This window comes from Phaseolus vulgaris, chromosome 9 (assembly GCF_000499845.2).
Source record: "Phaseolus vulgaris cultivar G19833 chromosome 9, P. vulgaris v2.0, whole genome shotgun sequence".
NCBI classification, from domain to species: domain Eukaryota; kingdom Viridiplantae; phylum Streptophyta; class Magnoliopsida; order Fabales; family Fabaceae; genus Phaseolus; species Phaseolus vulgaris.
In genome coordinates this window covers 587,562-609,544 of record NC_023751.2, presented here as the reverse complement: position 1 = coordinate 609,544, position 21,983 = coordinate 587,562, and the positions used below count along the sequence as shown (strand labels likewise).

The following is a 21,983-nucleotide window of genomic DNA, read 5'->3' as shown; positions in this document are numbered from 1 at the left end:
TAAAGCAGGAAGATGTTTTTCGTGACTGATTCACAATTTATACAATAAAGTTTGAATTTTTAGAAAGTTAATGTATTTTTTCTTTTTAAAATTGTGTTAGAACCGTATTAGAATTGTCAGAAATCTAACAAATATTTTTTGAATTAGACACTTCACAGATACGTGTCCTACAAGTGTCATACGAATGTCAGTGTCCGATACAACATTTAAGAGGAGTGTCTGAACTTCATAGGATGCAGATATAAGATCACATGAATATAGTATATATATATATATATATATATATATATATATATATATATATATATATATATATATATATATATATACACACGAGGTTGTAATTTTGTTATTTGATTCTTTGATTTTAATTCACGTAGTTTAATTGGTAACCATGTTCACGAGTCATTCCGTAGAATATGAAAATAATTTTATGCGTTATTTAATATTGTTTTATATGATTGAATGGTGTTATGTAAAGATATGTGGTGATATCTAAATAAACAATATACTAATTATTGTGAGTATAATTGATACTTAAATATATTTTGAATATAAGTTATATATTTACAATGCATTTAATACATACTTGAAAACTAATCAAATAACTACAATGCCTTTAATACACGTAAAAGAAAATACTATTTAAAACATTTTTTAAAATGTATTTTAATCATTTAAACACATTTAAAAAACCCATTTTGGAAATACATTGAATAAACACTAGGTTAAATAAATTGAGCTGGAAAAAAAAATACAATTTATAACCCATAATTGTTTGAGGACGTGGTTTCTGATCATTTGTTGTGTCTTTACCAATAATATTATTCTACTAATAATGAAACACTAATTTCTTTTTTTTCAAATTGTTATTTTTTTACTTTTATTTAAAATATATGCATATACATATTTATATATATATTTATATTTTAAGTATACTTAACTATACAAATATTTTTTAAACTTTTAATTGATTATACCATTCCAATTAAAATTAATTGAGTTATCATGGTCATGTTCTAAATTATTCATCCAATATTTATGCATGTTAAAGAACGGTGAACATACACGTGCACTATAGTATGTTTTCACTATTATATTAATAATTAATAATACATTTTGAGAGATAAAATTTATTTAAAAAATTCTAAAATAATATTAAAAATTCAATCATAACATAAAGAAAGCATCTGAAAATAAAAAGTTACTAAAAATTTCATCAAGTGATTTATTTAAAAAATGTATCGAAGAACTTAATCATGAAATATTTGAATAATATATCAGAAACCAGTTTCGGAAAAAATCTACATATTTTCAAAGATATCTTCTTGATTTGAGAAAATATTTGTATAAAAAGAGGGAGGAAGGTGCGAATAGAAAAAGAAAGGAATAAAAAGTGTTTGAGAGACTGTAACAAAAAGCAATCTGAAGCGAAGTTATCGGGCCGAAGGTGGACCTGGTGTGATTGTTAGGGCACAGCGCAAGAAGATGGTGATTCTGAGGACGAATGAAGGATAGTTTAGTCTTTGAGAAAGACGAGACAGAAGCACTTCGCTTTGCATTCGCACCCTTCTCCGTCCCATTCCCATTCCCTTCCCGTCACCTTCTTCTGTATACCCTCTCCACACATACACACCCTCAACCACCCTAAATCTCTTCATTTTCTCAATTTTATTTAATTCACTCCTAAATTAAACGTTCAAATTGTTGTTCCTACAATCCCTATTCTGTTCTCCATGGATGCCGACGATGACGAAGCTCCACTCCAACCACACTCTGATGCACAATGCCACACCGACGCCTACGCAGCCGTGGGAGACCCTGAGCCCGATACCGTAGGGGAGCTGAGCGCCGCCGCTGCTCAAGAGGTTGTCGCTGTTGAACCCGATGCGACGATGGAGACGGCGGTTGAATCCGACGCGGGCGTTGGGACGCATGCGATGGACGAGGTAATTGAGGAGAAGGGGACTGAGGTAACCGATGTAGACGACATGGCTTTGGAGATGGAGAACGTGGAAGAGGAAGCGAATTTGACAATTGATGCGGAAGAGGACGAAATTGGGGACGAAGACGCAAATGAAGACGCTTTGATGGAAGAAGAAGAAGAAGATGAACAGCAACAAGGAGAGGAGGAGGAAGAGGAGGAAGAAAAACAGCAACAAGGAGTGGAGGAGGAAGAAGAGGAACAGCAACAAGCTGAAGAGGATGAGGAAGAAGAAGAAGAGGACGAAGGGGAAGAAGAACAGCAACAAGGAGAAGAAGAAGATGCTGATGCTGATGCTGGAATGACAAAAACAGAAGATACAGAGGAGAAGGAGGAGAAGAGTGTGAGTGGTGGAAAGAGGAAGCGTGGGGCTGGGAAGAATGCTAAAGCTACAGGGAGAGTTGCGTCCAGGAAAAAGACGGAAGAAGATGTTTGTTTCATTTGCTTCGATGGGGGTGATCTTGTGCTTTGTGACCGCAGGTGACTCTTAATTTTTTACTTGTCGTCGCATTGTTCTTATTTTTCTAGTTGTATCCATTGTTTTTACGTTTATTATGGAAATTCCTTGCCTTTTCTTTGATGTTCAACAGGGGATGTCCCAAGGCATACCATCCTTCCTGCGTTAATCGTGATGAGGCTTTCTTTCGAGCCAAGGGAAAATGGAATTGCGGTATGTTTCATACCTTATTCTGTGGTCAGTCAGTTCATTGTTTGCTCTAATTTGCTAATTGTGTTATAACCTTGTTATTCTTTGAACTCTTTTAAGTTTTGGAGATCAAACTAACAGTTGGGCTTGGAGTTTGAATATTTGTTGGTGTCATGTAGGTGACACCTAACATTTGAAGTTGTGAAGTTATTTAAGACGATTTTAATTTCCATACACTGTTAGCCTAAAACACCCAATAGGAATTTATGTTATCGCCATCACATTAATGAATAAAATCATATGGTCAAGTTGTCAAATGCTATTAGATGCACGTGTACAAGATGATTTGCATCGGTAGCATATATAAATTAAATTCGAGGTTTTAAAAATATGATCCACAACTTCAATTTTGGCTAGGCTTTTAGGGTACTAGTGCCTACTACACAGTAGTCAATAGTGTGCTATAGTGGGTAGCAGAGCGGAGCAACCCTGGGATGCCATCGAATTCATATGGTGGAGGAGTTTTTGATATCATCTTTTTGGTGCTACAGCGGCCTTGCCATGATATTGCGTTAAAAATCCGTTTTTACACCTGGAACATAATTGTTGAGTGTTTTTGGGTAAAATATTCCTCAAAAGTTAGAAAGGGTGTCCTTTTTTGGAGCTGACCATGATCTCAATAAGATAGAAGGATTTTTTGTGGGGTTACCTTCTCCCTTTTGTGGGGTTACCTTCTCCCTTTAGGCGCAGTTGTCCATATGAACTCAGTTAGTTTCATTGCGCTCTATCAAAGAACATTTTTTTTATAAAATCTGGGATCCATTCAATGGTTTCTTTTAACGTCTTTAAGGTTTTGCACTACCCTTTTTAGTTACACTATCTTCCATTTGACCCACTTTTTGCACTAAAGTGTCTTTTAGTTTTATTTTCACATGACCAAACCTCATAGATCCATTTCTGTCCTCATTTTGTTGATAGGCTTTTCACATATCTTTTCATTCTTGTGTGTTTCTTCCACTCCTGCATTCTCATATATGCTGCCCTTATTTTTGGCTTTGGTTAGCACTTTATTGTACAACATTCAATAACATCAACAACAGTCATATTCTACTGGGAAAGATTGACTATATGGATTACATGACAATACTGGGCTACTTTGAGTACACACCAATTTCTCAAGGGTACTATTTACCAATAGATTCCTTTTATTAATTTCCTCCAATGCTCGTGGTCCTCTCTCTACCCCTTTTTCACATGGTTAAAAATCATGTTATCTATTCCCCCCACCAATGTCTCCAATGATCTTCTTTTTGCGAGTGTCCTAACTAGCTTAATCATTTTTCATCACCTTTTCCTCAACAAGTGCCACTCTAATATCTCCTTGTATGTTATCATTATGTATCCTATCATGTGGACTTACATCTATATTAACATACTCATTGCCCAACAGTAACTGGATTACAATAATCAAAATTAACTTGTCGAGTTAGATGGTTGTTCACATTGTTTGCTTTGTCTATCCTGTACTATGAAGAAGGGAGACATACATTTGGCACGATTCAGACTCCAATACACAACTAATGTCCAAAATATAGGATACATGGACATGACTCTGTGTGTGTGCATGTGTATATATAGTCCATCTACATGTCAAAATTCTTTTTTGAGAATTAAGATTTATCTACATTACATTCTACAAAACAGTTGTTTTGCTTTTCTGCTTTCACATAATAATGACCCTCACAATTGGAATATTAAGAAACAAATCTCTTCATAGATAGAACAACTAGTTAATAAGTTCCATAACAGGAGGCTCAGAAAAAAATGTTGAGACGTGCAATTTTTATAACATAAATTACTTTTTTTATGATAGGAGTGTCTATCAAGTCTTTAGCCAATAAATAGTGTTGGCCCCGTGCTCAAGCCCCATGTGAGAGAGGTGTCTATGTATGCTATGTCGACGAAGTGTCTGAGTTGGAATAAATTATTTTTTAATTGGGACACAATTAAGGTGTGTGACAAGTGTCTAAATTGATAAGTATACAAATACTCGGAGATTCCACCCTAAAAAACTAGCTATGGGGGGAACCAAACATTTGAAAACTTCATTAAGCTTCCCTTAGGTACATTATTAGGTACTCATAATGTCCAAGTCCCTATCATAGAACCTCCCCTAAAAGCACATCTCAATATGACTTTCAGTATACAACAATTTATTCTAAGAAACTACACTCAACTTCTTTGTTGGTCAAAACTCTCACTAGTCAGAAGCCTCCATAGGTAGCCATTTTTGAGGCATCGACAATCAATTATGATACTAATTAAATGAGCATCCAAGTACTTGCAGAACTCACTTTCAAAAGCTAGTCATTAAGGGGTGAGAACCAACTACATAAATATTCCACTGAAACAATCCATAATTGATCTTATTTTGAATGCTAAGGTATCAGACTTGCAAGTCATCTTTGTAATACATTGCTTTACTGTATCTGACTTTCCATATGTTTGATCTTCACATGATCCTAGGTTGGCATCTTTGCAGCAACTGTGAGAGGAATGCAAACTATATGTGCTATACATGTACGTTTTCTTTGTGCAAGGGATGCATCAAAGATGCTGTTATCTTATGTGTCAGGGGAAACAAGGGATTTTGTGAGACATGCATGAGAACCGTAATGTTGATTGAACAGAATGTGCAGGGGAGCAATGTGGTACAAAATCCCTTCCTACCTCCTTTTCATGTCATATGCAAATTGTTATTTGAAAATGATGTACGTTTTGGAATTATTCTTTATCCTTTTGCAGTGCTTCATGTAGTTTCAAAGTGGTAGTGTTTGTTATTTTAATATTTACTACTCTTGTTGCTGATTTCTCTCTCATGTTTTATCTTGTGTTATATTTTAGATTTTTTCCACATTCATGTACTTGCATATTAACTTGGCAATATTGTGCTATACAAAGTTTAAATAATGGAGTGGATTTCAGTAAAGGCCGTCACAGCAGCAATAGTGGCCAAAATTGCTGCATTTTATGTGCTATAGTTGTGCGACCATGATGGATTTTAGACACCTTGTCCAAAGAATTATTCTACTAACCAATCAAACTTTCTTTAACTCTGGCCAAAATTGCTTCATAAAGTATGTTTATCATTCAAACTGTCTTAATTACTAACACAATCAGGTTCCTATATATGCAATGCTCTCTTTCCTGTTTTAACACAAACCTACTAATACCTATGGCCACTGTTTTTTTGCCAGCCAAGCTCTGCATTGTTTGCTAAGCCTGGGCATACCCATTTCTATATTTTCCATTTCTGTTCTGTCAGTTGGTATCTCATTATCTATTCCTTTCGGTCCAGTTCTCAAAACTCAATAGTTTTAAAGGCACTAAAAGCGTATTTAAGTAATTTTTTTATATACTTTTGAGCATTTATCTGTGTAATATTAATTTAGCTCGTATCTATAGTCTTCAGAATTATGGTCATTCCAATATCTGGTATCCAGTTGGTGCTGGCTGCTATGGTAGTAGAATCGAGATACAAGTAGTGTATCGGAGAGCTGATATTATGAATCGTTTCGTATCGTATCGTGAATCGTAAAATTCATAAACATTAAAAAATTTAATAAATACTTAAATATATAAGATATGTATACATGCAAGATACAATAAATTATATATATATGTCTATATATGTATATATATATATACCACACAATTTCACCAAACACAACCTCTAAAAAAATAATGTGGTGCATACATGTTATTAAACAAAATTATGTCTATATTTTTTTATTTACTCATTTTTTAAAATCCACACTGATTCACACAATACGGAATCGTTTCGTTTTGCGATTCAGTGATTCTTCGTGCAAATCGCACGATACAACTAAGATTTAGGGACAAAAAAAAATCTTCACACGATTCGTATTGCGGGAGGGTGAAACCGTATCGTTTAGTACGATACGTATCGTGAATTGTAAGATACTAACTACTATGCTGACTGCTATCTAAGAATGATGACTATGGGGTTAAAAACAGATGGATGTGGGGATCTGACTTTTTCAGTTTTGTTGGGGGATTGGAGATCCATAATATAGAATTTAAATATTGATATATGCTTGAAAAATACAGAAGTCAAGGAAAGGTTCCTGGACTTGCTCTGCCTCTGTTATACCACAAATTTCAAGTTCAAAACTTCAAATAACAACAAAATATAGAAAAATGTCTTAAATTTCTAATTATGTGACTCTTCAATTCCAACATAATTGTCTTTTGGGCATATCCCTCCTCCTCTTCCCCTTTAGAGAAACTCATGTCAAAATTAAGTAATTTTTTCAAACCCCGAGTCAGAGTTATCATGCATTTCATTCTCAACCCCACCCCAATTTGAATCTTATTTGGGTTGAAGTTGCACTTGGACCTTTCTTAGAAGCATGGGAAGATCCAATAACAATACCACCACTTTTGTTACATTCTTTTATTGGTTCTCCAACACCTGAAACACTTGCAATAGCGGTGACGAAGGCACTAGCAGGATTGTTAGCGACAACTAGCAGTGAGTGGCAAGCAACAACTAGAGTGAATAAAACAGAAGGAGAGGTTGCCCTAATGTGGGTAGGGTATTAGGTTGAATTGGGCAAGGTATGACTGAGCTCCTTTTAACAAAATGAATACTTGGCATGATATAATGTTAGGGTTTCTCTTGTTGTTGCATATTAGGATTTCTCGCACCACCTAAATCCTTTGTTTTTGGATGGGTCTTGTGCTGTTGCACAACCTAATTCATTTTCGGATGGGTCTTGTGTCGGTGCACAACCTACTTCGTTTTTGGATGGGTCTCATGCCTCGTGTTGTTGCACACATTAGGGTTTCTTTCCGCCTTTTTCGCTATCTACATTCAGCGCTAGCATTCCGTGGATAAAAAAGGACTTGTCATGAGAAACTCGCATCGTCACTGCCATGTTGTGAAGACAAGTTGTACATCCGCCATCGGTTGTTGCTATGGCGCTGCTATAACTGGTTATCGATAACATTGACTAAGAGGGAAAAGTTTTTTTATTGAAGGGACTAAATATGTGAGGTTTGGTTTTGGTCCATGTAAAATTGAATATTACTTCTGATTCCTAGTGTTATATGTCACTAACTAACTACTTATGTGTTGAACAAAAAGTTGAATTGTCACTCGAAGTCACAAATACTAGTTTTGTAATACAAAGTCGGCATCTGTCACCTAAAAAAACTCCTGAAATTCGTAAAATAAATTTTATTCATCTATCTTAAAATGAATATTATGGACTAAAAACTGTTAGTGAAAAGTTCAGAGGGATGAAAATCAAAGAAAAGTATTTTACAGGGGCAAAACTGAAATTCACACTTCATTAGAACAAAAAGAAGTGATTTCAAATTTTATAGGAATGAACAATTTTTATAGTGACCAAAGTCAAAACTCAATAGTTTTAATGGCACTAAAAGCGTATTTAAGTCCTTTTTTTATATATTTTTTGAGGTTTTATATGTGTAATATTAATTTAGCTCGTATCTATAGTCTTCAGAATTATGGTCATTCCAATATCTGGTATCCAGTTGGTGCTGGCTGCTATCTAAGATTGATGACTATGGGGTTTAAAACAGATGGATGCGGGGATCTGACTTTTTCAGTTTTGTTGGGGGATTGGAGATTCATAATATAGAATTTAAATATGCTTGAAAATTACTAGGATCAAAAGCTTTTTAATTGTGTTAACATGTGACTAGTTAGTCTGATTATTGGCACGATTTCCTATTTTGGATACAAGACAGATTACAATACCGAGTAATTTTGAGAAATTATATAATATACGCATGAAGTATAATAACTATGACGCATGTGTTAAACCCTAACATTCCCCACTCTTTAGGAGCCTATATGTACCGAGCTGGTAAACTTGTTTATGAATAAAGTAACTTGAGGTCATTTAAGTATCTCTCTTAGTTAACTGGTTGTTGGAGTTGACAAAGGTAAGGTCATTCTTTTCAGTTGAATGAACCTTTCATTTCATAAAATGTCTGTCAATCTCTATAGTTGTGATTATCACAGAAAAGACTTTGGTTGGCTTGAAGCTCCTAAAACAACGGCTTTTGTCACATATGTTGATGTTCATTGTTTGATGCTGCCATGGTGTGGTACATGACCTTTGCTTTCGATTTTTGAACAATGTTTTGCTCTGCTTTTTTCACTGACACCAAGTGTCCTTCAACAAGTATACAATAACCCAAATCTTCTTAGGGTATCATAACAACTGTCATCTGCGGTATAGCCTGTGTCTGTACAAAAGTAGCCCTTCCCCTGGTGCACTCTTCATGTACCTAAGGATACTGACCCCAAAATCCCCGTCCCCTTATGCACTCTTAATGTACCTAAGGATACTAACCACAACATCCCCATAAGTTTATCGGAAGGAGCATTTAGAAACCAAGTTACTATGAAACAAAAATAGTGTCTGGCCTAGTCATTGTAAAATAGTTGCTTTTATCTACTGGATGTTTATATAGGCTATGTCTGTTAGGGGCTCCCCGTGATTCAGTAAGAGTTTGACATGTCCCCTATGAATAGTATATTTTAAACATAAAATGTAGATATATTATATTGACTTTACACCAGGCATTTCCTTTTTGCTAGTAATAATTATTTTTCATGCTTGGTGCAGGGACAAATAGATTTTGATGACAAAAACAGCTGGGAGTATCTCTTCAAGGACTACTACATAGATCTAAAAGAAAAACTGTCTCTAACATTTGATGAAATCACTCAAGCTAAAAACCCTTGGAAGGGATCTGATATGCTTCATTCTAAAGAGGAATCACCGGATGAACTTTTTGATGCCCCTAACGATAGAGGATCAGATTCTGATAGCTCCTATGAAAATGATTCAAATCGTTCTAAAAGAAGAAAGGCAAAGAAACGGGGTAAGTCCCGTTCCAAAGAAGGAAACTTGCATGGTGCAGTCACAGTGTCTGGTGCTGATGGGCCATCTGGAAATGACAGCGCGGAGTGGGCTTCAAAAGAGCTTCTGGAGTTTGTTATGCACATGAGAAATGGAGATAAGTCTGTATTATCTCAGTTTGATGTGCAGGCTCTTTTGCTTGAGTATATTAAAAGAAATAAGCTTCGAGATCCGCGCCGAAAAAGTCAGATTATATGTGATGCAAGACTTCAAAATCTTTTTGGTAAACCAAGAGTGGGGCATTTTGAGATGTTAAAGCTTCTTGAGTCCCATTTCCTTCTAAAAGAGGATTCTCAGGCCGAAGATATGCAGGGAAGTGTTGTTGACACAGAAGTTAGTCATTTGGAAGGAGATGGGAATCCCAATTCGTATATGAAAGCTGGCAAAGATAAGAGGCGTAAAAATCGCAAAAAGGGTGATGAGAGAGGACTTCAAACTAACGTTGATGATTATGCAGCTATTGATAACCATAATATTACTTTAATTTATCTACGACGTAATTTGGTTGAAGATCTACTTGAAGATACAGAGAAGTTTCATGATAAAGTTGTTGGTTCTTTTGTGAGAATAAGAATTTCTGGTAGTGGTCAGAAGCAAGACTTGTATAGGCTGGTTCAGGTTGTAGGTAAATATCTAGATAACATTATTGCAATCAATATGTGCAATATCAAATAAACTTTAATTTTTGGTTTTCTTTTTAATTATCTACACGGTCAGGTACATGCAAAGCAGCAGAGCCATATAAAGTTGGTAAAAGGATGACAGATACGTTGCTAGAAATCTTAAATTTAAACAAGACAGAGATTGTATCAATTGATATTATCTCAAATCAGGAGTTCACAGAGGTGATTCAATGACAGTATTTTTATCTTTCCATTTTTTATGGTATTCTGTTATGCTTAAATAAAATAATTTATTTTAAAAGTAGATCTTACCCACTTTAAAACATGGCATGATAATGGTCAATATAGATCCGCAAACACTAGTACATTCTAATTGAATGAAGGGTAATATTGCATTTGAGTATCTACTATACTTCTTGCTGGTTGTTTCAATTTGTCGAAAATAGGCTACAGGGACAGCATTGCAACCATTTTTTTTAACCATGGAGTGAGTCTTTAAATTGGTTCTCAAAATCAGTGTGCCGTAATAGTACTTTTTCAAAATAAAAACCTACAAGTTAGTCCCTTGAAAACACTTAATATCTCCTCTTGTATCCACCACTATAATCCTTCATAGTGATGAATGTGTTGATGTTTTAGATTTTAGGGACTAATTTGGTGACACTCTGTAGATGTCTAATGAGGTGAAAGTGATACACGAATCTTTGGATGACTAATTTGGCAGTAGAATCTTAACCATATGATGGTGGAAATTAATTATTTGTGTATTTTAGATTCTCTCAGAATTGATAATCTGAACAAATTAAACATACGCATATATTAATTAATGTATTTCCTTCCTTAAGACATTGACTGGTTTTCTGTTAGGATGAATGCAAACGTCTCCGCCAAAGCATAAAGTGTGGTCTCATAAATCGTCTGACTGTGGTAATTTTATGTTCAATAAACTCATTTTCAGGTATCAGATGTTATACTTTGTACTGATGACTCAAATTTGTTCTTCTAGGGTGACATTCAGGACAAAGCATTGGTGCTTCAGGCTGTTAGAGTAAAAGATGTAAGTTGTTTTCTATACTCTTTATTCGGACCATGTGAGGTGTTTTCTTATGCATCTTTCTAGAAATCCTAATTTCTCAGTGTGTGGTTTATACCTATGATTTGTTTGATGTATTCAAGAAACTAACTGTCAATTGAAAAATTCAGTTTTAACGATGTATAGGTTTCTGTGAGTATGCTAATTGTTATTAGATTGCTGAAAATTCAACTCCTGCTTAACACGAGTCTTGAGAAAATCTTACGTTCTATCTGGTTACATCCTTTAGTTTGCATTGATCACAAGTAGGAGGGTTCATGATATTCTTTCTGTGGTTAAAACTTCTTGTTGATCATCTCAAGCTGAAATCTGTTAGGCCTAGTATAGACCTTCAGGAAACTCTTCAAAAAAAGACTGACATTCACTTTAGAAGTCAATAGAAGATAACTTCACTTTGGTAGTGTACTTATTGTCCCAATTTAGTTTTAAATTGTCAAATTAAATTTTTGGTGTGCTGTCAGTAAATCTGCATTTCATTTCATTTCATGTATCTGTGAATTTTGAAATATATTTCCTGGTATTTGTAATCTATTTCAAATGTTTATATTTGTAATACAGTGGCTAGAGACTGAGATAGTGCGGTTGAGTCATCTCCGTGATAGAGCCAGTGAGAAAGGACGCCGAAAAGAATATCCTTTTCTTTAATCTAATATTCAAATATGTATAATGATATATCTGGCGGTACTTTGCCCTCGTTGCTTTTCGTTTCCTTTTGTTGTATTTTGACTTCTTGCGTCATTGGTTGATTTTCTTTCCTCCAATTTAATGTTCATCTTTCAGTCTTGTTTATAACACCCATCCATGACATTATCAGGATGTAGAGATTAGAAATCTGTGGATTGATTTTGTATTTCTCTTTTATAAATTTGTTGTTGTCACAGCTCCATATAAATTAGGAATTGATAATTCATAAATTATTAGTAAAGTTCAACTGTAAATTATTAATTATTAACTGCTCTGTACCGGCTTGAGGAGCTTAGCTTCCTGGTGAAACGTGACCAAAATAAAGAAATTAAAGTTGATTGGTCTATTGTATATGAAGTCTAAAATTTCTCTGGCTTTATTCAGTTAAATGGATGGATGGTTGGATAAATGCTTTGAAAGAATTCTCAGACAATGTTTGTGGTGATATTGAACAATTTCTATACATAAGGATTTTTCATTGTCTTTTTATGCTGTCTAGCACCAGTCTTTGGATTTAAATGGATAATGATCGTTTTAATTTTTTGTCCTACAGGATAATGTTTGCTGCCCCCTACTAGTTTATAATATAGTTATCATATTATTTGTAGCAAACGTTTTTTATGATTATGTTAAATTGACAAAAAAAACTTAGTTTTATTTTGTCTTGGTCCTTAATCCACTGCTCTTACGCTCAGAGAATGTGTAGAGAAATTGCAGCTTTTGAAGACACCTGAAGAACGTCAACGTAGGTTGGAGGAAATTCCAGAGATACATGTGGATCCGAACATGGATCCCAGTTATGAGTCTGAAGAAGATGAAGATGAAATGGATGATAAAAGACGAGGTAGTTGTTAAAACAGTTTGAACTTGTAGGATTCACTAAATAAAATTAAGTTTGGACTTGTAAACTCCTTTTTTTTTCTACGTCTGCAGAAAACTACATGAGACCTAGAGGGTCTACTTCCTTTGGAAGGAGGGGGAGAGATATTGTTTCTCCAAGAAGTGTTTCTGTTTCAAATGATTCTTGGAGTGGAACGAGGAATTATTCCAATGCGAATCAGGAACTCAGCAGAAATTTGTCCAGTAAGGGATTTTCAGTCAAAGGTGAAAATGCTTCTAATGTTAATGAGGTACTGAATGATACTCATTTGCACCCGGGAAGAGATAGGGAATCACAACTATCTAATAGCTGGGAGAGGCAAAAACTCTCTTCAAGCTTGGAGAGTGGTGCTAAAAGTAACCAATCATTGGTAACATCTGATTCTTTCTCTACTGCTGTATTGGAAGCTTCTGCAACACCATCTTCTGCCGGAATAACTCCTTCAGCTTTGAAAATTAATGAAACTGAAAAGACATGGCATTACCAGGATCCTTCCGGAAAAGTTCAGGGACCATTTTCTATGGTACAGTTACGCAAATGGAGTAACACAGGATACTTTCCTGCTGATTTGAGGATTTGGAGAACAACTGAGAAGCAAGATGATTCTATACTCGTAACAGATGCTTTGGCAGGGAACTTTTCTAAAGAACCATCGATGGTGGATAAGGCTCAAAAGGTGCATGATTTACATTACCCAGCCTCGTACTCTAGGAAGTCTGCACAAGGTACGGAAGGTCAAGTTGGAGAAAGACCATCATTTGATCAAAATAGTGGATCTTTAAATTCACATAGTACACTGGGTTCTCCGGGACAAACAACGGGCGGAAGTTGGAGATCTAAAGATAATATGAATTCTTTAGCAAATAGAACATCTCCATTGGCAGTTGAGGTCCCCAAGAACCCTGCAAATGGCTGGGGTTCTGATGCTGGTAGTAGAAATGAAGCAACAAATCTTCCTTCACCTACACCTCAGACTACCCCTGGTGTGACTAAGGTGCAGGCTTTTGAAAATAAATGGTCACCAACACCTGTCCAGTTGCCTGGGTCTCTCATAGGAAATTCATTCCCAGGCAATCATGGAGGTTTGCAGGCCTCTTTGGTAGTGCACGCAGAGCATGCTGTGCAGAATCCAGAAAAAGGCTCTTCACAACCTGGTATTAGTTCAGCATCTATAGATAATTCTAAGTTACATCCTCAACCGGCAGCAGTGGCACCTGTTCTGCCTTCAGGGGTTGACCTCAAAATGGCAGGTACAAATATGCAAAACCAGGTTGTGCGTAGCCACAACTCTCATGCTGAAGCTCAAGGGTGGGGTTCTGCTGGGGTTCCAAAGCCAGAACTGCAGGCTTGGGGAGGTGTATCATCCCAACCAAATCCTGCTGCTATGCCTGCCCAGCCAGCATCCCATGGCCCCTGGGTTGATGCCTCATCTGTGCAGAACACTGCCTCGTTTAACACTGGGAATCCATCTCCCAGTTTACCCACACCTGGATTTCTGGGCATGAATACCTCCGAGCCTTGGAGACCACCTGCTTCTAGTAGTCAGCCAAACATCACAGCTCCTTCTCCAGCTCCACCCAATATGCCTTGGGGAATGGGCATGCCAGGAAATCAGAATATGAACTGGGGTGGTGTTGTACCTGCCAATATGAACGCAACCTGGATGCCTACGCAGGTGCCAGCACCAGGAAATTCAAATCCAGGATGGGCTGCTCCTAATCAGGGGCTACCTCCTAGTCAGGGGCTACCTCCAGTGAATGCAGTTGGCTGGGTTGGACCTGGTCAAGGCCGTTCCCATGTAAATGTGAATGCAGGTTGGGTTGGATCTGGTCAGGGTCTAGCACCTGGAAATGCCAATCCTGTTTGGGTTCCACCAGCTGGGAATCCAGGCATGTGGGGAAGTGAGCAAAGTCATAATGGAGACCGGTTCCCAAACCAAGGGGATCGTGGTACACACGGTAGAGATTCTGGTTATGGTGGTAAATCTTGGAACAGGCAGTCATCATTTGGCAGAGGAGCTCCTTCCAGGCCTCCTTTTGGGGGACAACGAGGAGTTTGCAAGTATCATGAGAGTGGACATTGCAGGAAGGGGGACTCTTGTGATTTTCTACACACTTAGTTGTAGGGCTCTAATTAATTAGTGGCAGAGAAATATCTCTTACTGTACAGTATTTTGCAATTTCATTGCTAAACGTTGTATAAGGATGCGTCATGTATGTAGAACTTGTGCATTGTAGTATCTTGTTTATTTACCTTGCTTAATTGTCTTTTTGGGGCTGTGTTTCTTGGAGATGTCTTTTGCGAGAGTTAAGTAGTTGAAGAAGTTGAACTGGCTTTTAGATTATTAATAATGAAAGAAAGTTGAGGTTATCTCGTTTTTCTTTTGAGGTTATTGCGGGAAAGCATTACAACATGATTGACTTGGAATAATTTTAAGAGTGATCTCTTGCGCCGATGGTCATCGATTTTATTAATTAGACTCTTTTTTTTTGTAACAGCTGTGAGCAAAAACCCAACAGAAGAATTTATAGCTGGTAAACAATTTCATCACCCCGTAAGGTGTGAAACAAAAACTGCAACATCATGAAAAATAACAAATCCATCGCTTATGCTTAGACACCACCTTAGAATAAGATTCTAGCACCAGAAATCTGAAGCCATCTTCATAACTCAATTTAAGTCCGTTTACAATTGCTTTTAGCTCAGCTGTGTCAACATCACACCTCTGGACCATTGAGAATCACGAAACATTCCACCACAAGCTGCTCTATGTGAGGATGGATCAACGTCTCCATCACTGTTTAACTTCAAGTATATAGCATCATGTAAGTTACTCATATGCACTTCACAAATATCATTTACTACACCTTTGATATTGCTAATAAGAGTATTCGACTATTATGATATCTCGTCATTTTGATATTGACCCTACTTAGAGGGGTTAATATAGGTCGATATAGACTCAATGTTCTCTTAACCATGTTCATGTTCTTAGAAAGTAATTAGGTTTTCTTTATAATTAACCTTTATTATAAATTTGACTTGTTGGACTAAAAAGTCGATTAATTATGACTAGGATTTATCTAACCGAAAAGCTGAAGTGACAAAAGGTTTAATGTTGAGACACAAAGAATTAACCAGCCAAATATTCAATGCGACAAGATTTGATACCGACTCGACAATTTGGTAAGTCAATAGTACATAACTTTAAATAAGGTTGAAAATCCTATTTTACATAGGATGTAGTAAAAATAATGGCAGTGTACACTCTTAGAAGTAAGAATAATAAGACCTATTGAGTGGTAAAGACCCACGAAAGTGTCCATTGAAGCTCGATCTCTAACTCTTAACTCCAATCTCTATCTATTTTTATCTGTTAATTACTACAAAAATTACTTCTACCACTTTACTTCAATAAACAATAACCAATCTAAGTTATTGCTTCAAAACTCGGAGAAGGAATAAAAGTCACCTTCAATAATTTACGACACATAAGATTCACAAGCTTTCGTATATTATTAATAATAATAAAAATCGTACATAATATAATTTTCCTTTTCTATTTCTATCGTCATAATTTAACGGAAAGCTTAGTATTCCTTCACTTTTATAACTTTCTTTATGTTTATATAAGAAACAATATTGCTATGTATATCTTATTTAAAATTTAAAAAATATTCATTATTTTTACTATTAATTACATCTATTTATTTTAATATTTTATATACTTGTTACAAACAAGAGAAATGATAGTGAGAGTTATATTAACCATTTTAAAAAAAATATAAATTAATATATTGATTTTATTTATTTATTTTTATTTGGGATAAAATGTAGTTTTAGTCTTAATATTTAAAAAAAAAATCATTTTTAGTCAATTAATTTAGTATTCTTAGTTGTGATGAATTTACTTTTAAAAATAGTCCACATTATGACTTATTGACAAGGATACCATATAAAAATAGTGTTGATATACAATATTGATATCAATATGATTTGATTATTTTAGTCTACTATCTAATATGTAAATAGTATACTAGCAATAGTATAAAAAAGTTTATATATGTTATTTAATTATGAACTCTTTTTTTATCAGCAATTATGAACTTTGTGTGCATAATTTGTTGATTTATATAATAATTGTCTTAAAAATTATATCAATAATGATTTTTTATTTGTTGATAACGTGTTTTTCTTTTACATTTAATGTGTGTTTTAATTTATAACTTGTATATTGATAAAAATAATTGAAAACAGTAGTATAAAAAAATCTTATAATTATCGAAGAGAAAATAAACTTATAAGAAACTTGTTTATGTTTCTTCATATCTTAAATAAATTGTATATTAACACATTAATTACAACTTAATTTAAAAATATATAAAAATTCATAAAAAAGTTAATAAAAAGTTAATATAGGTAAGAACTATAACTTATATTTCGTATGTGATTTCAATTTTACTATTTAATTATATTAACAATTTATTTATATTTTAATAATCATGTTTCACATTAAAGTGTATGCACGAATCAACTGAAGTTTTAGATATATTCCGATTTTGATTAATATTAATTAGTTTGATTTTCTTAAAAGGAAAATACAATAGAATTTGGATCAACTCAATCATTTAACTTTTGTTTGGACGGAGTAGTTAATTATATTAATAAAGAAAACGCATGAAAAATGAAAAGACGAGAAGGGATAAAAAAGAGAAAGTCGTATTTTTTAATGAAATTAAAGAAGTTGATAAATAGTCTTATTAATCATAATCGTATAACTATAAAATTTATAAATTATATAATAATAAGATTTATTTAATACAAATGTATTTTTTTTTTAAAATGCTGTATAAGTTGAGGTTTATTTAGGTTAAGTTTGAATCTTTGCGCATAGATTTCATTATTATTTTATAATTTGGGATAACAAAATTAATAAACCATAACTTATAAAAAGGACTAAACTCTAAATATTATAACTAGAAAACCTAAAAATTAAATCAAGATATTTTTAGTTTATGTATTTTTAGGTGGATAAGGTGATTAGGTAAAAATAAATATGTATTTATTTTTCATTTACATGATCGAACTGAATCCTAAATTAAAAGATTGTGTTGATAAAAAAATGAGAAATAAGTAATAGTAAGAAATAAAAGAAGTGATGGTTCTTAAAAAGGATAAAAGAAAAAATGGTGGGGGTGGAACCTGAGTTCTACTAAAGTTATGAAGATGTGTGTTAAAGCAGAATAAAATTCTTTGAGTGATGCAGCAAAATGAGAAGAACCAATTCCATTTTGTTGTGTTGGGTTGAGAAGGTTTAAAGAACCTTAAACAATTGACTCTGTCTCTTTCGGCTATCTTGGATGGAGAGATAAGTATCAATGTTTTTGGAATCCACTGCACCACCCACTACCTTCTCAACTTTTCTTTACCATAAAACCACTCAACTTCCAATTAACTACTTCCATATATATATATATATATATATATATAGTCTTATATACATCATTCTTTAGTTTAAACCTTAGGCAAAATATATGTTTGTAGCAGTCGTAGGTGTAGCAACAAAATTAGGAAGAGAATTAATAAAAAATTTGAAAGCACTGTAGAGACCAATCTCTCTTTGGCCTGGACATTCATTCTAACAGATACAGATTTTACAATAAATACTTTGGTACAATATTCATTCATTTTTGGTTGTCAGGTATAGAGGGAAGGACCCTAAGTTTTACTACTTTCTTTATTCACTCTTACCTTTTCTACTTATTAAAACTAGCGAACACATGCGCTATGTCCGAGTGAATCAGTATTTTTTATTTTTATTTTTACTATTATTATTATTATTATATATATAAATATAAATTTATGTGTTATTGTGTTTCAAGGAATTTGAGAAATGAGAGAGATAAAATAAAAGAGAAAAAATTAAAAAATTGTTTTACATTCAAAATTACTTTTGATAACTAGTTTAAATAGAAGAATCAATCTTTTCGCTTGAAATGTCAGTTAAGTGACACCACAAATAAAATAAAATTAACGAATCTCTCAATTTTCTTGCTAGTTAGTTAAGTGATAACAAATAAAATAAAATATTAAAATTAAAAAAGTACTTATTTCATAAAGAAAAATATCAGTTTAAAATAGAAAAGTAACAAATTTCTCTACTATCCTACCAGATAGTGACAACAAATAAAATAAAATTTTAAAATTAAAAAACTATTTTATTAACTTCTAAAAATATAAAATGTATAACCAAAATAAACTAATAAAACAAAATATTAAGAAAAATAAAATAGAAAAATAATTTAAAGTAATTAAAAGGATTAAAAAAATAAAAAACAATTTAAAGTAGTTAAAATGGAGAATCTTTATATAGGTATAAATAATTCAAACTAAAATTCTATATATAGACTTAATTTTACTTATTTTAAATTTTAAAATATTTAAAAAAATATATAATTAACAATGTTTGAATCTCTATTAAAGGATACAATACTAGAGTTACACAAGGATCATAATATTAATTGGGTGTCTTTTTTAATCTAATTATAAGTTATTTCTCTTTATAGAAGGGAATAACCTTTATTTTATTTTATCTTTGTGTGTTATGATTCTAGTATTTAATATTGATTATTTCCTTCTTTAGTTAAACCTATAATGAGTGTACTACTTGTATATATTAGACCATTTGTTTTGATTTGAATAATAAGAAAGAAGAGATATTCATTCTCATATCCTTTGTCTTCAGTTTACTCTTTTGTTCATCTCTGTTCCCTTTTGTTCATCTCTGTTCTATTTTGTAATATGGTATCAGAGCTCTGATCATCAGAGCTCTGCTTGCTACATTTATTCATGGGTGAGGTTGATGATCCCTCACAAGATCTTAGTTCACCTTACCATGTTAGTTCATCAGATAATCCTTCCTTTCTTATTGTCCCTATTATTCTTGAGGGACCAAATTATCATCATTGGTCTCGTTCGTTTCAAATTAGCCTAATTTCAAAGAACAAAATAGGTTTCATTGATGGAACTATACAAGCTCCCAATCGTACCAAATCATTGTTTCCAACATGGCAGAGAGCCAATATGTTGGTTGTTTTGTGGATTCTCAATCCATCGCGTAGAGCATCATCTGTATGAACAATGCCTTTGACATATTGAATGATTTAAAGGAAAGGTTCTCACAAGGAGATATGATTCGTATTTCTGATATCCAGGAGATGATTTCTTCTTTTTAAACAAGGTGAGTTGACTGTTACAAACTATTTCACTCAGTTAAAAATTCTTTGGGATGAACTTGATCTTTTCCGCCCGCTATCTGCTTCTTCATGTGCCTCTAAATGCAATACTCTTGTGAATGTTTCTAAATATAAAACACAAGACCTGATTATCAAATTTCTAAGGGGGCTAAATGATAATTATTCGACTGTGAGAACTCAAATTTTATTGATGGACCCTTTGCCATCCTTGAATAAAGTTTGCTCTCTTGTTACACAAGAAGAGAGGCAAATATTTGGTGATCAATCCAAGGCAATGATTGCTACTAGCAAAGGAGGTTATAAAAACAATGCATGCTACAACCTATGGCAGAGGTGCTGGATACGGAAGAGGAAGCAATGGAAGAGGATATACTTCCAAAATTTGTAGTCATTGTGGAAGGACAGGGCATACCATTGATACATGCTATAAAAAGCATGGCTTTCCACCTCATTTCAAGTTCAAAAATCAGAATCATGATCAGAGTCATACTAATGCAGTTTTTCAGAATACAAATTTCAATAATAATGAGCAGAATCATGAAGGTTCAAAGTCAGAAGTGGAGTCTCAACAAATTGGTCTTACTCCTGACCAGTATCAAACATTGTTAGCTCTTTTACAACAGACCAAATCCAGTGGCAATGCTTCTAATCAAGTCTCTATTATTCCCTCCAATCCCTCCAATCAAACATGTAATAATTTTATTTCTTCTTTTTAGTTCTTGGATTATTGATAGTGGTGCTACTGATCACATTTGTTCATCTTTAACTTATTTCACTTCATATCATCAAATTGATCCTATTTATGTCAAATTACCAAATGGAAATCAAGTCATTGCCAATTATTCTGGAAGTGTTTTTCTCAATCAAAATCATGTCATAGACAATGTTTTGTACATTCCTTGCTTCAATTTTAATCTTCTTTCCGTAGCAAAATTGATTGATAAACTATCTTGTATTCTTACCTTTGACTCTAATGGTTGTCACATTCATGACAAAATAACAATGAAGATGATTGGAATCGCTAAGACGCAAGATAGACTTTATATACTCAGGATCCCATCTTACCAGAAATTTCAAATTAAACCCCTTGAATGTACACACACCATCAATACTGTTAATGTCAGTGCTAGTGATCTAGAAACCCTTTGGCATTTTCGATTGTGTCATATTTCAAATAAATGTATTGATGTTATCAAGAATAAATTTTCCTTTGTTAAATATAACAAATCTTTTGTTTGTGATGTTTGTCATTTTGCAAAGCAAAAAAGACTTTCTTTTCCCATTAGTACATCTAAATCAAAAAAAATGTTTTGATTTGATTCATGTAGATGTTTGGGGACCATACTCAATACCATCAATTCATGGTCATAAATATTTTTTGACCATAGTTGATGACTATTCGAGGTACACATGGATTTTTCTTTTGAAACAAAAATCTGAAGTTGTTAAGGTTTTGGAAAATTTTGTTATTTTTGTTCAAACACAGTTTGAGACAACAATAAAAATAATAAGAAGTGATAATGGAACTGAATTTTCCATGACTAATTTTTTTGTCAGTAAAGGAATAATACATCAAACATCATGTGTCTATACTCCACAACAAAATAGTATAGTTGAAAGGAAACATGGTCATTTATTAGATGTAGCAAGAGCTCTTATGATACAATCTCATTTACCCAATATTTATTGGTCATATTCTGTGATACATGTTGCGCATATTATAAACATGCTTCCCACACCTGTTTTAAACTATTCTTCTCCTCATGAAATGCTTTTCAAAACTGATGCAAATTTTAATGGATTAAAGGTGTTTGGTTCTTTATGTTATGCTAGC

General features: G+C 33.7%; 1 protein-coding gene across 1 annotated transcript; it reads left to right on the top strand.

Annotated features, from left to right (window-relative positions):
* The first annotated feature begins 1,422 nt into the window (after positions 1-1,422).
* LOC137822067 (zinc finger CCCH domain-containing protein 19-like) lies at positions 1,423-15,155 on the top strand. Its single transcript, XM_068626971.1, has 10 exons — positions 1,423-2,464; positions 2,575-2,654; positions 5,157-5,341; positions 9,317-10,238; positions 10,331-10,458; positions 11,104-11,163; positions 11,243-11,293; positions 11,888-11,958; positions 12,703-12,857; positions 12,947-15,155. Exons 1-10 carry the CDS (start codon positions 1,737-1,739, stop codon positions 15,010-15,012), a joined length of 4,446 nt encoding a protein of 1,481 aa, XP_068483072.1. The 5' UTR covers positions 1,423-1,736; the 3' UTR covers positions 15,013-15,155.
* Positions 15,156-21,983: the final 6,828 nt, after the last annotated feature.